The following is a 16808-nucleotide window of genomic DNA, read 5'->3' as shown; positions in this document are numbered from 1 at the left end:
AAACACTGAAAAATACCAAGTCTGTTTTCCTTTGGGCCTTCCAAAGCCTCACTCCTCTGCAGTCACAGTTGGTTAGGGTTGCTGATGGGACAATAATTTGTTCCTAGAAAATGGTACTCAGTATTGAGGCTTGTGCTGAATGTCTCCAAGAGGCCTGACTATGTCCTTTTTTGCTAAAGTGAGACATCCCTGGACAGTAGCAGAATGTCAGTTTGTATTCCAAGTACTACTGTCAAGGACCAGTAGCAAGAAGCAATCTGGTGAAACAGAAGCAATTAGAAGGTTGCTATAAATTTGGATTCCCATAACAGACTAGCTACCCAGGTACTACTGACAAGAGGATACACACTTGTTATCATTGCAGATGAAAGAGGAAGAGTCAAATGTCAGTAACAGCTGACATTTTGAGGCAGAATTCTGACAAGTTCATTGCTGGCAGGAGTTGGATGTGCTCCTTTCAGTCCCAAAGGACAGGTTGGTGAAAACCCCAAATCTCCTACTGATTATTATGCCCAAAGGCTGGGGCAAGTCTGATTGACAGCACTACTACAAAACACCACTTGCTTTCTTTAGTACCAGGAGGCAAAATCTGTTTTGGACTTTCTTGTCTTTCCTGTGTGATGGTGTTGCCACCCAGCATACCTTTTCTCCCTGTTAAGTTTCTCAAAATTACTCAGATGTGGGTCAATAGCTAGGAGAGATGCCTAAATCTGTTAGGACTTTGAGTTCTGGAGTACACTTTCAGAACAATGCCATGTCTGCACTTTTCATTTACTTAAGGAAATTCAGCCTAGTATGAAGAAGAGCCTTGCAGGATCACAGAACTATGTTGTGTGAATGCTGTGGCTCCCACTACCACCTGGCACAGTAGTTAACTAAGTGGTGCTCAATTAGCCCTTCAAATTGGCAAGACTCATGACAGTGGCAGAAGACAATCCTTGGGAAGCTAATTGTAAATTTTTACAATATGTTCCATTCTGGTGAACATTTTACTTTGATGCTTGACCCTACTACCAGTGACAGAAGACATAGAAAAGCCCAAGGTACTTCCTTGTCTTGGTCTTTACAGGTACTACTGATTTTTAGCCATACCAGGCCACTCAGACCAGATGGAAAGACTGGAGCAAGGAAGACTTATCCCTCATAAATGTTGACATGGTTAGAGAGCTCTTAAACAAACAGGTCATCCTTAAGTCCATAGGGCATGATGGGAGGTACCTGTGGGTGTTGAGGGTGCTGGCTGATGGCACTGTGAAGCAACTCTGGATTATCTGTAAAAGGTCATGATGATCAGAAGAGGTTACTGAGGACTGGAAGAAAACAAATGTCACGTCCACCTTCAAGCTGGGCAAGAAGGAGGATCTGAGAAACAGATTTGATAGCCACAACTCAGCCTGTGGCCAGGTGATAGAGGAATTTCCCTAGGAAGCCATTTTCAAACATAAAGGCCAGGAAGTTGACTACTATATCACTGAACACACAGGAAATACTGTGAGGGTACTCAAACACTGGAATGGGATGCCCAGAGAGGTTATGGAATCTCCATCCTTGGAGATACTCAAAACCCACTAGACACGGCTCTGAGCATCTCAGAGGAACAGGGCTGGAGTAGATATCTCCAGAGGTGCCTGACAGCCTCAGTCGCTCTGTGATTTGGTGACTTTTACACAAAGCATTGGAGAGAAAAATATTAGACACTCACAGCAAAAGCCTGTTTTAATTTGTGATTATGCTGTGCCAGCACCAGGGTGGCACCTGACAAATCCTGTTATCATTACACTCATACTGGAGTCACATAATTGACTGGACTAAGGTATTCTTTGTTTCTGCGATCACCTGTGTGCTGAAGATGATTCAAATAGCAGGCAAAGGAGGTAAGTTTGCTCTTCCCCATCTCCCTAAAATGGCACATGGCACAGTCTTCACTTCTTTAAAAAAAAAATCTATGTCAAATTCATCTTCTATGCCTGTAAGACATTGAGATTTATCTCAGTGGTAGGACAGTTCTTACTCTGACCTACAGCACTAGTCCTATTCCTTCAGCTGCCCAGTGATCCACTTTGGTTGTACAGATGAAAAGGTAGGTCTGTCTCTCCCCAGACATTACACAGAGACATACTTCTCATTCTCTGCAGACCTTATTTGCTTTTTGTTTTCTCACATTTTCTTGTGTCCTATGAGCAGGGGAAGTCCAGGGCTTTGTTTATCTTCAGCTGTCTCCTCTGCAAGTTGTTCAGCTATTTCTTGGACTCACTGTTTACCATTACTGTCAACCACAGAATTACATTGTTCTTATTTCTTAAAAAAAAAAAAGTCTACAAGTTACAGTAAAACTCAGCATTCCATTCGCTATTATTTCTGCTCCTTTTCTTGCCTACTATCTCCTCAGATTTACTATATTTTATTTTGGCTCTTTTCCTCTGTCTTTGTCATTTGTAGTCTTCTTTCCTCTTTTAGTATGTTTTCTTTCCCATACATAAAAGCCTGTATTTCTTTTCTTTCTGCTGAGCACAACTGGTTCAGTTGAAATTAAGGATTTCATTTATTCATTTGTTGACATAATAGAATTTTTTAATATCTTTCATGTTACTGGGCATTGTCTCTAAATGCCTCTCTAAGACTTGTCAGAAATGCACTCAGAAGAAGAGTCTGAGCAGAGGTCTGGATTTTGCTTTTGACTCATTTGTCCCTCTCCTTCCTGCAGTTCACAACAGAGCTCAACTTCCTTTTTAAATGCCCTTCACTAGTGTAGAAGCTGTTTGATTTACTGTGAAAAATCCTCCAATGGGATGAAATGTGGTTTGTAAAATTAATGAAGGGCTGACCTAATTGTCTTGTGAAGATAATTCAGAGAGACATGCTAGTGCCCTTGACCCTCCTGGAGCACAATACAAACAAGGACATTTCCTTTCAGCAACCATGTTTATGGAACTCTCCTTGTCACCACTGGATCCCCCAAACCTGGCTGGCTTCACAGACAAGCTAAAGGCTTCTCTTCGTCTGTGCTGGTTTTGTTGCAGCATTTCATGTGAGCAGTTGGGTGTGCAAAGTCAGAGGATGCTGTGTTCACAACTGCTTTCACCCTGAATCCTGCTCTGTCAATGTTATCACACTGACTCACTGTGTTTTCATTGCAGTTTAAATAGCCCAGAGGTGCAATTAAAGAAGAAATGAACAAGTAAACCTTTCCTCTAGTTCTGTTTTACACTGAAAAAGTGGAAAGTAAGGACAAAAGAACCACTCTCTGATGATGATGAAATAAAGGCTGAAAATGAGGATGTTATTGTCGACTTTAGGGGCACAGATTTCAAACCATGTGAACATGTTTCATAAGTGCTGCTGTGCATGAGAGAACGTTCCTTCTCGTTTTATTCTTGTAAGATTGTACCAGCCCTGCCCTCCAGTGGCCCAGTACAGCCACAACCCCCAGTATCGCTGCTCTCTGAGGAGATCCATCCCCTGTCCTTTAGGCTGAAGAGAGAAGCACTGCAGGTGTAGGTGCACCACAGCCATGAGCTTTCACAGGCAGTGAACTGATAGCCAGCCATCGGGCAATAAACATATACTGTCTATGAGGCTATCTCTGGCAAATGGTGAGGGTGAAAGCAGTGTTATGTGTACAGGGATCAGATCCCCCAAATTCCTTTTCTGCTTCTGCCCCTGGAATCCGCATCACCAGGGAGAATGGAATACTAAAGATACCAACTTTCTGTCTGGCTGCTGGGGAGAGTGATGAAAATATGGTTTTTTCCTTACTTTACAGTCTGTCTGAAGCCTCAACCTTTTCATATAAGAAAGTGGAGGAAGCCAGTAGAATTCCAGAGAAGTATTAAGCAAGAAAAAGCTGTTTTGTGATTTATCTTTGACAAAACAGGCCCTTGGCTCCTCTGTATGGACATGTATTTCTCCAGAGAAAAAAGGTTTTAATGCAGTAATATCTGCTCTTCAGGTAATCAGAGACAGAATGTAATGAGCAAGTGAGAGCTGGGAGGAGGCTGCAGAATGAATTCAGAAGTCTTGTCAGGTTCTAGAGACTGAGGTAGGACTGAGAGACCACTCTGTGCTCCTCCCAGTGCTCCAGTTCAGGGCCAGTGCTGACATAGTTGTAATTCCATTGCATCCTAAACTATATGGCTACTAAAAAACCAGATTCTATTGCATTCGGCTCTGCTGTCATTCACTACTGGTGTTTTAGAATAGGAATCTGGGCAGTCCCAAAATGACATCCCTGTGAAGATCCCACTGTTATAGCATACCTCATGTAAGTAAAAAAGAACAAGGACAACAGAGATTTGCCCGCATGTGTCATGACAAAGCAAATATTCATAAATATACAAACCTGACAGGCTCAATAACTTTTTGCACTCAAGGATGTAAAAATGCAGCAGATGATTTTTTTGTAAACCCCAGTTCACAATATGGAGGTAATTTGTTTCCTGACATCTGCAAAATAGTTAAAGAGATACTAGAATTAAAAACACTGGTATTTGTTAAGAGCAAAACCAAAGGATAGCTCCTACAGGGAGAATAGATCATAATAAAGAGCAGCGAGTACCAACACAGGGATCAGGAATCCTTTCCTACAGGAAGATACTTACTCATTTCCAATCTAATAAAAATCAATAGGAAAGCTAAAAAGATCATATATGTGTAGATAACACACACTCACATTTTGGAGATTTCTGTTTACAAAACTGTGTTTATATAGCTGATAAAACTATTTGATGTTAGCACGCTATGAAAACACCTGTTAGGATGAAAAATCACTTTGTTCCTTTCATGATCTGCAGTCTTTTGTATCACTTTGATATCGATAGATGTCCCAAGAGCCCAAAGGACATTTGAAAGGCCTGGACATGTCTGGAGTATCCAAAGGACTGGCAGCCTTTACTCCTGCATATCATTGTCATAATTGAGTCATTTTGGTCTGGAACAACTCACTTAAGCCAAAACACTGAATGAGGAACATGAGGCAACTATATTTGTTCAATCACTTGAGTGATTTCAGGTTCTTGAGCGATTTCAGGTTCTTGAACATCCATAGTTCCCACAAATGTAAACTTATACTAATTATATTTACTTGTCTCATGGGTATATCATGCAAATATCTAATAATTGTTAAAACCTCAAGTCTCAAATGAAAGACTCCACACAAATATAAGTTATCACTAAAGGTAGAAATGGATCCTTTCTCCTCCCTGTATTTTCCCTGTCTCCTACCAAATTTCTGTGCTTCTTCCAAGGTAGCAAAAGATTAATTAAAAAGAATAGATTCATGGTTGACCTTCACTCTTGATGAGATAGAACATAAGAAAAGACAGACATCCCTCATACAAAGAAAGCTACAGTCCTGAGAGGCAAAGGTGGGTCAGGTGGAAGGCAGCTGCATAGTAGACATCTGCACCATAGTTAGAAACTCTGTAGTCAAAGGAGACAAACTGGCATTGCTAGAAAACTACCCATCTCATCCCACAGGAGAACAGCTCCAGACAGATTCATCTAACCTATATTAGATCTTGATGCAGAGAGGAGTAAATTTCCAGAAGTACCTCTTTCTCTGCTGATTGCCAAGGGGGAATGGACAATGAACTAGAAGCTGAGCATGGCAGTACAGAAGTCTATAATGAACAGCGAACTCCATCTCCTTTTAATAGTCATTGTAAGAGTCCTGGGTTCCTGTTCTGCTCTTCTGCAATCCCAAAGACAACCTGAAAAATGGGAACCTGTGCTAGATTTTCCCCATGACTGTCCTCCATCACCTTAGAAAGAAAAATTCTCCTTTACTATTTAAAGACACAAGACACAAAACCAGAGCTGTTGCCACATTATAATTGGAGTTATTATTTTACTATTACTCTATTTTCTAAAAAGAATTTTCCAGTTCTTATAATAAAATTCCTTTTACAAAGGAATTGCAATGACAACTTTCACGTAGGAAGCCAAGTATAATGCTTATTGGTTACTGTTGTTTCAAGTTGGCTCTTGAGAAGTTGATTGTTGATTGATTGTTGGACCCAGAAGGCACTGCTTTGGTGGGGACAGCAGGGTCATTTTCATTTGCTTTTATCTACAGAGAAGAAAAAGACAATATGATACAATCTTTCAAAAGAAAATATCTTCTTTGCAATTTGTCACTCAGAGGGGTAATAATGGAGAAACAGTGCTAGGAGCTAGAAAGAATGATTAGTTCTCCCTCACTCCATTGAAGGTTTAGCCTTCAGTCCTCTATTTGAAAAGCTATCTCCTCCATGACAGAGAAAAACAAATAGGATGCTGTGTTCTGTTGCTGCTACTGATGCCCTGGATGAGGTTCACTGTAAGGTAGCTTTAAAGGCATGATACAATGAAATGTGGAAAAGCTATCTTCATCCCCCCTACTTTTGCAGATTTGTTCCTGGGCCTATATTAATTAGCACTACGCAGAGACCCATTTTATGAGAGGTGCAAACTGGGGAAATCATTTCTCAAACTAGCTGTCTCATTGTTGGTACACATATGCACCCAAAACCTCAGCCTGGACTTTGTCACACTTACTGACACCCACTCTTCCCTCAACCCTCTTTGGAGCCTTCTCTTTTCATGAAAACACCTTCTGTCCATGCAAAACATATCTATCACTTAGCCCAAACAAGCACATTTGTTAGTGGGCTATTTTTCATAACACAGGGACACTAACTAATTTAATTTTTCACATCAAGTTGGTTTTGGTGGTGGTTCTCAGTTTTTTTTCTGTAAATTTGCAAACCAAACATTCATGCTTTGCTTGTACTCCTGTTGCTAACTGAACTCAAGTTTTCTATGAGCCTTCATACCCATGTCTCAGTTTATAAGTTAAACTCCATCTGTTTCTTTCAGCTGAACTTTTTTAATGATGCTCGAATCACAAAGATATTATCCATACCTGGGCTGCCACACTTTTTCATCAAATTTACAGGTACCAAGACAACTCAGCTTCTGAGAGGGCTTATTTCAGACAAACCTGTCACAAGCTAGACAGCCTGCTACACTTTTGTTCTCTTGAATTTTCAGAGAAGCATTAAGTAAAGTAGTTTTCACTAATCAAAAGAAATGATTACCTGCAAGAGCCAGAACTGGTGAATGAGCCTATTTTTTTGGTATGATGGATATTCCTGAAACCATGCCTGTATATGGGGCTCTCTTGACAGGAATGGGCTGACAGACCTGAAATAAAATATTTTAATTTTTTCACTACTTTTTCTTCCCTTTGCCATTCCTAATTGGACATAATTAAAATAGCAGTCCTATGATAATCCAGCTTTCTATGTAATGCATCCCATTACTTTCATCAAACTTCTTTCTGAAAAAGATCCCTTGTACTGGGATTAAACTGCTCCATTCTCAGCTTTCACCAGGAGCTGAGTGGCATCCATTTTTTTTAAAGAAGCAACTGACCATGTTCCACTTCAATTTATGGATACTTCTTTTTGTTAAAGTATTCACATTTTCCAGTGATGCTTTTAATACACGTAATAAATATCAATGAAACAAAGCAAATTCCGCTTTGTGTAGATACCTATCATCCACTATTCCAGCTGCTGGCTACAGGAGGCTGAGCTGGTTGGAAAATTACTTCTGAAGACATGTTGCAACTGATGTTTGAGTTGAGAGAAAATTCCATCTAGCTCTGATGGGAAATGGAAACCACTATATTCATGGAAGTCTTTCAGAATTGTGTAATTATCAAATTTCTTAAAAATTTTAGTTTAGTTTTGATACTGTATTGTGTGTATGAACTGGCAGGCAGCTCACCACCTCCTGTAAATTGTGGTCTTTTAGAGAAAAGCCTCACACAGCCACTTTTGCACACCTTCTCAGTCCATAAAGACAATAGCTGAGAAAGACAATATAGGGAATTATCTCAGAAGCTTTTCACTGAGCCATATCTCACAGTGAATTCTACAGATTCAGGTACATTTTAAAATGTACTTACTCTGGGTACTTTTGAAAATCCTATTCACATTAAGTAACACTAAGGACACAAAAGTATCATGAATGCTTGCACAGTAAATAGGCACTAAAAATTCAATTTTCATGTATCCGCAATATTTCTCTTCAAAAAATAAAAAAGAACAAGAGCTTGAACAGAGTTATCTTGCTCAGTCCTGCAATGTGCTTTGCACACATTCAGCTTTTAACACATACTTGGTCTAATGCAGCAAAATGTTCAATATTCTTCAGGGTTTAGCTCTAAATATCTGATCCATGAAAGAGTTCGTAAATTGTTGATTTCTTCCTTGGTGCAAGACTTTTTCCTGCATTTGAGGTTAAGACTCTCTGATTTCAATTAAATCAGCGATGAAATATAGCAGCTGGTCAGATTACTCAGCAGCAAAACTTTGTCCACTTTTATTATAAGTGGGACATACTTATTTCAAAAAGTGCTGAGGTTTAGTTCATGAGCTGTTCAGACAACTGTAAGAGCAGGAACTAGTCTATGATATTTTTCTGTAAGATAAAGAGCAATAAACATTGAGTTCTTAGTTTCATTTCCTCCCACCTTGGCGTATTTTGATTAGTAAGGGAAATTACCATTGAATCCCCAAACCTCTCTTCCCAAGAGCTAGTTATCCTCATGTTGTACAAGGCATTAGAGTGATTTATTAGTTTAATTAACCTGCTCCCGCTGCCTCACTCGTTTGTAGACATATGGAGGGAATGGTGGACGAGAGACATATTTGCCTTCTCCTGCTGTGACATTGAAAACTCCACCTTCATAAACCACTTTGCCTCTTGAAACTGTCACAACTGGGACTCCATGGCAGACCATTCCTTCAAATATATTGAAGTTATTTGCCTGGTGATGTGTCTTTGCAGATATTGCCCTGTGTTAACAAAACAACACCCAAAATTACTGTGATCCTTGCATTTCACTTCATTATAAACTTTTGATATATTGATACAGGAAGAAAATGGAACAACATTATGAAACTATGACACTGTACAGTACATCATAGAACAGCTGTAAAAACAGGATGCAGAAATAACATCTCATTGAACAGTAGTTGCATTTCAAAAGAATGAAGAGGGAATCAAGAGGACAGAACTTTGCAGCCTTGAAAGGCAAAATTTTCCACTAGAAAAGAGATTAGTGGAAAAAAAAATCAGGTTGCAATATTGTCTTTGAGTAACATGATTTCATTTTGCCTTGTCAAGCAAATATCTAAGCACAATTCAGTCAATCTGACCTTTTAGCTAGAATGACTTGCAATTTCAAATTTGACAAGCATGGCTGCAATATTTCAAAGATTGAGACTCTCAAATTACACAAAGACCATTTCACTGGAAAGTCAATAGATAGTAATGATTTTTTGGTAACTCTTAGTATGAGTTGGATTGATCCAATGACTGACAGCCCAAATATCTAAATGCTGCTAAATAATAATGACAACATCACAATTCTACATACCTTTCCTTCAATTGTATTAAGCAAATTATGTTTTCATATCTCAACAGTACTAATTTGAGCAATAATATTATGACTTTGTGTATATGTAGACCTCATTCTATACGATCACCATTTTTATAGACAATTTCCCCAACCCTGACTGGCTACATTAAAGGCAGAGCCAATGCTAGAGCTGACATTAGCATCTGGAAATGCAGGCTATGTATACTTCTTTTATTATATTTCTCTCTACTGAGCTACTTAGTATGTACTATGTCCACAATGTGTCAAAACATTTTGAGTTTTAGTTAATAATTTTATTAATTTTCTGTATCCAATCTACAGGGGGTTTATATATATATATATAATTTGGAGAGTTTATATTTTTATTGTCATTGGCAATTTTTGAAAAGAAGAAAGCTTCATGCTTTTGGCTACCAGTCAGACTTTCCAGTATGGTGCTCACGCAATCCAAAACCTATCATGCTTGTATTATAATGCACATACATGTGTTCATATTATTCCAGAGACTATGTCTTTTGCAAAGGAATTATCAAAGTCAAAAGCAATTCAAAATATTGATAGATTAAAATAATGATCTGTTTGGAGAAGAATTTTCTAAAAATTTAGTTAACATCCTAATCAAAATGAGAAAACCACAATATAATTCTGTATCTTACTTGAAGTATAGTAATTTTAAAAAGTTATCACATATTAAATATTTTAAATTAATATTTATACAGAGGAAAAAAAGAGTTTGTGGAAAGATACTTAGTTTGCCTTTCCTATCATTCTGTTGAACTAGGAGAAAGTAGTTCTGTTAAAGGCTACATTTATAACTTGGTGGCAACTGACTTTTCAAAGGCTGTATATATGGAAATACTCTCTATGGCCAATCTGCCCATAGGAATAAAAACTTCCTTATTCAGCAAACCTTGGACAGAAAACTTAACCATCCCTGCTCACCAATATCAGAATTACCTTGTAGGTTCACAGCGTAAAGAGTCAAACCTCTCTTGTTTTCACTGGTCCTATGAGTGCTGGCAAACAACATTATCCATGGGTGTTAAAATAGCCCTGCAAGGCTATTAAATGTGAACATATTTGGATATGTTCACATATTCCTCTAGCTTATTGCATTACCGTTATAGTCCCAATTGCTAGAACAGGGGGCAAGAACTGCTGCAACATAATTGCCTTTATCATTCTCTAGGTATGTGTCATATCTATTTGCATAATAACACAGGGACATGAAAAGGAAAATGAAACAGGTAATTTGAGCAAACAAACATAAAAATAAGCAAGATCCTTCAACTCAACATGTGAGCTGTTTAAATGTGCTAGGGCAGGATCCCTAGAGGTAAACACTCCTCAAGGTAACTATGCCTATAATTTAAAAATGCAAAATAAATGGATGACAGCACATTTAAAAGTAATATCCACTTGTACAGCTAAAACTTAGAATATGGCAAAATACATTTCCAGAGCTTGTCTCAACAACAAATCTGTATAGAACTCATTTATAGCTCTTTTGTTGAAACAAGCCTTAGGTCGTGCTGCTCTTTCTGGAGGTGCAGTGCATTCTCCCTGATGGAGATCACCAAAATTTGTCTGTGATTTAACCCTTTTCCATTATCAATGGCAGTGAAAGTTTCAGGTAGCAAGTGAGCAACCAAATAAAACAGAACTAGATGGTGTGCTTGGGTCTGAAGCTCACAGCTCAGCAACAGACCATTTACTGCTGTATCACCAATTTCAGCATCAGGCAACTTAGCAAAATTCTAATGTTTGCTCTCAGATAATGGCAAAACCAGTTGTAACTTACTAATAATCCTAGAAATCAAGACTGCCACCATAGTGGAGTAAAACTTATCAGCTGTCTCCAGCATCCTAAATAATGCCTGACATAAGGGATTACTCAATGTGAGAGAGGAGATTCTGACTCCATGCTTTGAAAATTTGTACTATTTTTTTTAATAAAATTTGTAAGATTCTCTAACTCATTTTACAAATTACAGTGGCTCTTGTTTCAAACAACCCTTTCTCAAATGGAGACTGAGAACAGAATTATTATTTCAACAGTAAAAGAACATTCTCCTCTACAAAGAAGATACTGCAAAGGCATCAGGTCCTGTATTGTTCCTACTCCCATCAGTGTTTCCAGGAAGTTCACTTCGGCTGCTTTTGATACACCTGGCTTGCAAAGAACTTTGAAGCTATTAATATATATGTTAACATTCCTCTAATACCAAAGAAGAAGACATGCTGTCCTGAAGGTGACATAAGCAAATGAAGATTTTAATTACTTTCAATAGAAACTGGATACATACCTTACCGAGGTTTCTTTAAAAATTTCATGTACTGGAATATGAAGGAAAGCTGTAGATTATATCCCTTAGGCAAGAATAGCTGCTCAACACCTCCGTGAAGGGAGGACACCCATTTTATAATTAATTAGCTACTTAATTTAAAACATGGTAATAAAGTCAGCTAAAATTACCCAAGTCCATTATTGAAAACAACTGCTTTGTTGACAGCTGCCATAAAAAACCAGCTCATATAAGAGTGAGTATTTGAGCTGTAAGCAATTTCTCTCAATGCTTACAGTGCAATACCTGTAAGCTTTTCAGAGCTGGGGGTAGGTGAGAAATGCCAGTTTGCATTTGCAGTTGTCTTTTCACACCACTTTCAAATGCCTTTGAACTCTCCATACTGTTAACTTGCTTTTCTAAAATTTAGGATGAAAAAAATAGACCTTTCCCTTTCCTGTGCTCAGTCACTACTAATTTATAATGATAATTAATAGTAAATTTTATTGAAAAGAAAGGCAAAGAACAGAAAAAAGGAGGAAAGAGAAGAAAGTCTTAAAATCTGTGTGCAAAAGTGCTAGTTATAAGCCAATAATGTGGATTAAAACTCCATTGCCTGCTTAATATTATGGAATTGCAAGAACTGAACATGCAAATATAGGCAGGAAACTATTCATAAAGTTGTGCTCCTAGCCTCTTAAAAACAACTTCAATAAACACTGCTTTTGAGTAGCCATAGGAATTAGGGAGTTTTGTGGACAAAACAGTCGACACAGGAAAAGGCAGGAAGCTAATGTTTGGGAGCTTCAAGTCAAAGTGACTTATCTGAAGAATGGTATCTTTATTTCATGAAATCGTATCTCCCAAAATTCATTATTTTAAGAGGGGTAGAGCATGACAATAAAATATTTTTTTTTAATTGTAAGTAACTCATTTGCCAACAATACTATCAGTCTGGTCTGACCAATCACTCCAAGCTGACATAGGATGGAAGTGAAAATTGTCAAACTGTGGGCAGAAGAGAAAGTACTGAGAAATTAAGCTTGCAGAAAAGTATACAAAGAGAGGAAAACATAAGTTAGTCTATTCAACGACTAAAGAAGATCTTGAAGATCAGGAACAAAAAAGAAATCAAAATTATATAAGGAAAATATAAAAAAGATTTAATTCTTTTGGTAACATTTCTAAGATTCAGTTTTCTAAAGAGAGCAACTGACATTTTGGAGACAAGTTACTAGGGAAACATACATCATGCACTCTCAGAGAGGCTTATCTTGTTACAGTTCACAGAACCAGAGAGTCACTGAGATTGGAAAGCATCTCTGGAGATCATCTATTCCAAGACCTCTGCTCTGATCAGGGTCAGCCAAAGTAGGTTTTTCAGGGCCTTGTTAAATCAGGTTTTAAGTGTCTCCAAAGATGGAAATCCACAATCTCTTTGGGTAACCTGTACCAGTGTTTGATCACTACCACAGCAAAAAAAAAAAATTCTTATGTTTAAATGGAATTTCCTGTATTTTAATTTGTGTCTATTGTTTTTTTTTTTCTTGATGTTGTCTTAATTTGAGACGAGGACTTTGGCAGAAACTCTGATTCTAGTGAATTAGTGTACATTCATGTATGCACACACTGTCACTTGTGCAAAAGGATATGGGACTATTGAAAATGCCAGAACATACTCATCCTATGCACAGATATTTGCACAGCACATTATTGCATTTTTCCTCATTGTGACTAGATGCAGATACCCATACACTCCGTATTCAAAATTATGCTCATTCATCAAAAGAGTAAGACAGTTGCAGCATTATTTGTTCTAATCTTCTGCTAATATCTTGGTTTCTTCCTCTCTCATGTTACTAAAAATTATAGGCAGTTGCTTGGCAGTGCTTAAATGTTGTAATTTGTCTCCAGTTAAGCCTCCGAGGCTAAAACTTGACTACAAATAAGACAGACATAGGCTGCAGATTTTGGTTCCAACAAATGCAAAAGATTTAACCATGAACATACCTATATGCAAACAAAGGCATTGAGGGGAACACATGCCAGCAGGCTGGGGAGCTCTGGCTTCTTGCTGATTCATGTCCAGTCACTATTTCCCCTAAAATGCATGAACACTGGAAATAGGCTGGAAAACACAGCTTCCTCTGACATGTCATAGCAGGTAAATTACTGAGTAACTTCTCCTTTTCCTTCCTCCCATCCTCACCTCAGGACTCCTGCTGGGCCTGCCAAAGAGCCCAAAGAGGATGATCCTACCTGCACAGCCAGCTCAGCCTCTGCAATCAGAGTATCTAACTTTTCAGCTATATTTAGTGAGGGGAAAAAACTGGTGTGTGAGGCTTCCCAAACAACATGTTGTTATAATGAAGTGGCTGGACTTGGAAAGTTAAACTATTCGATACAGGTTTTTTATCCCTGTGGTGTTTGATCCTGCCTTTGGGGTCTAATCCAGGATTTATTTGCAAGGCTCCAACAGGCTACAGTGAATTTATTGAGCCTTAATACCTGCTGGGAGCTGAATGTCTCTTTTGAGATCTCTGGGACCTTTGGCCCCTACTTTACAAGGGATGCTCAGGTCTTTTCACTGCCCAAATTGGGCACTGCAGTAATTCAGATTCCTTGCTGAGCATTTCTGAAGCAAGCCCTGGAGATTTTGTACTCTTGCTTGCTTTCAAATAGCTATAGGTGTCAGCTCTAGAGGACGTTGACTTGCTGACAGGTGACATTCCCTTTCCCTTGCTTACTCTGCTTTCTTCTGGAAAAGCCTGTACTGTTGCTTTTGTTTTACAGACTTGGGGCTGTTATATTGTTTATGTGCAGCTGAAAGAAGTCAATGAACATTCTTGATCAAAGCACTGATTAAAATAAGAAGGTACAGTGTGTACACATTTGCTGCCTGCATGCATTTTCCCAAGGAGTTTTCACAGAACAATCCTGTGTGCACAGACTGTACTTTGGATGCTGAGGTTGTTTAGGTCTGCAAGATGATGTTTGGTGACACATGGCTTGCAATAAACCAACAGGTCCCTTTGGTATTTGTGTGGTCTTTTATAAATTAAATGAGTATAAGGAAGCTAAGAAAGACACCCAATTTGGCAGGACTCACAACCCATCTTTTGTAATGGAGTTTCTAACCAATTTGTACATTTAATATTTCTTCCCAATAATGCTTGCTGCCATGCAAATCTGCTAAAAGCAGTATTTAGATGCTTTTAAATACAGCAGGGAATGAGACAATTGTTCACATAGTATTTTCTCTCGAAATTACCAGAAACTGCTACAGAAATGGGCCAGTCAGTGAGGCTGACCCTTGAAAGCAAAGCCTCAGCTAAAGCGGCAGAGTGCTGGAAGCAGAACCTTGGATCACAATTGCTCCCAGCTTGCACAGCTGTCATGTTGAACTCACCAGAATTTTGCAACCTAGAAAGAGACAATTCTGAATACACAGATAGCACCCAACATGTTGTTACTTTGCAATAATGTGGGCAGGGAAATGCAGCCAAATTTCTAGAGAATCTTCCCAATAGACTTCCTCTGATAGATTGCAATAATATCAGTTCCTCATAGCAATTCTTCAGAAGTTGTCTAACTCTTTTGGCTGGTATCAGTCAGTAGTTTAAGACTACAGCAACACAACATCAAACCAGTACTGAAAAATTGCATTTTCCTCTTACAAGATATAGATTTGCAAACAAGAAAAAAAGCCACACACAAGAGGAAGGGCCTGGGAAGAAAGAGGAACAAGCCTATGGTGAAATAGAAAATCACTTCCCAGAGTCAACAAAGCACATGAGGCTGCACCTTGTGTAACATCTTAAATGGCTGAAGTCCATTAACTGGATCCCTTTTTTTCTGCTGGGCTGTTTATGCCCTCTTCAGGATTTATGGTGAAATGAATAGGCAAGCACCAACGACATTTATTTATGCTTACTCATGTAATTCACACAGTTGTACCTGCAGAGAGACTGTTCTCAGCAAAGACAAATGGATAAACAATGGAAACAGTACCAGATCAGAAAACCCCAACTGTCTGAACTTAAAACCCCCTTGCTAAGTAGAGAAAATACAGTTTGATATTTAAAAAAATACTTGAATTAAAACTGCAATTTTACAATTTTACAATTGCAGTGGGCAAAAAGGCAATTAGAACACTTAGGAGAGAGTGAAGGGAAGCAGAAGGAATGTTTGGGAGGCAAAAAAGATAAACGACTACAAGAGCTGACAAAGCACTTTGAGAACATTTTCAGAACTCTGATATCCTTCTAGATCCATTTTCTCCAGGCAGAGGAGAAGTGAGCTCAGAAAACAATCCTCCAGGGTTTTTTTTTTAATCAGAGTTCATAGCTCCACTGTCCTCAAATATCTCATTGCTGGTATCTCAAAATATGCTTGCTCAACATGCCAGAAGGCATAATGCACATGAAAATCTCCCTGACCCCAGCACTGGGCAGGCCTCTATGTTTATCTGGGTTGTTGACACTCCTGAAAATTCTTTTGCTGGTGCTGCCAGTTTTTTATGGAACTTCTGAACAGCAACCTCCGTGTCCTCAAATGTTGCAGCTTAAAGAAAAGAACACTTTTCTTCACACTCTTGCATGTTTTTGGTACTCATTAATATACTAAAATGAGTGAAAATTGCATTATCAAAAATAAAAAACTCAGAAGATTGGCAAAGAAATTTTTATTTGTGCATGGTAAATCTAGGATTAGGGGGTTTTTTAATCTATTTGGCTACCAAAATCAGATATGTCCAGTTAGTTTTCAAAACTTTCCTCAACCATAAGCAGAGTCTCCCCCCCCCCCCCCCCCATAAAATCCAAGGCTAAAAGTGCAGTCGTATGCTCACACTGCTCACTGGAGCTGAGCCCAGGACAAATGCACCAGCCCAGCACACCTCCTGACCTGCTGCTGCTGCTGCTGCTCTGTACATGGGTGGTCAGAGGTAGGATCCAGTTGCTAAAGTGCTTCCAGATTTAAGTTACTCTTCTCAGCGCTGGAAAAGCAGAGATGCACTCACACAGCCCACAGGCATCTCAGCTGAGAGACAACTCTCCAGGTGATCTGACTTTGTGACAGCCACCTGCCAGATC

General features: G+C 38.7%; 1 protein-coding gene across 2 annotated transcripts in view; it reads right to left on the bottom strand.

The window, feature by feature from the left end:
• Positions 1-5815: 5815 nt before the first annotated feature.
• Positions 5816-16808, bottom strand: part of DPYS (dihydropyrimidinase) — a 32112-nt gene continuing 21119 nt past the window's right edge. The window contains exons 8-10 of one of the 2 annotated variants that reach the window (XM_071553999.1): positions 8636-8843; positions 7077-7182; positions 5816-6067 (exon numbers count right to left, since the gene is read on the bottom strand). In XM_071553999.1, coding sequence (XP_071410100.1) covers positions 7105-7182; positions 8636-8843 — 286 coding nt within the window. In that variant the 3' untranslated portion in view covers positions 5816-6067; positions 7077-7104. Of the gene's footprint in view, positions 6068-7076; positions 7183-8635; positions 8844-16541; positions 16799-16808 lie in introns of those variants that run through there. The other variant, XM_071554000.1, reaches the window with a different exon arrangement.

This window comes from Pithys albifrons, chromosome 4, assembly GCF_047495875.1.
Source record: "Pithys albifrons albifrons isolate INPA30051 chromosome 4, PitAlb_v1, whole genome shotgun sequence".
NCBI lineage: Eukaryota > Metazoa > Chordata > Aves > Passeriformes > Thamnophilidae > Pithys > Pithys albifrons.
Note: the sequence above shows the minus strand (reverse complement) of the source record. Positions and strands in the feature narration are given on the sequence as shown.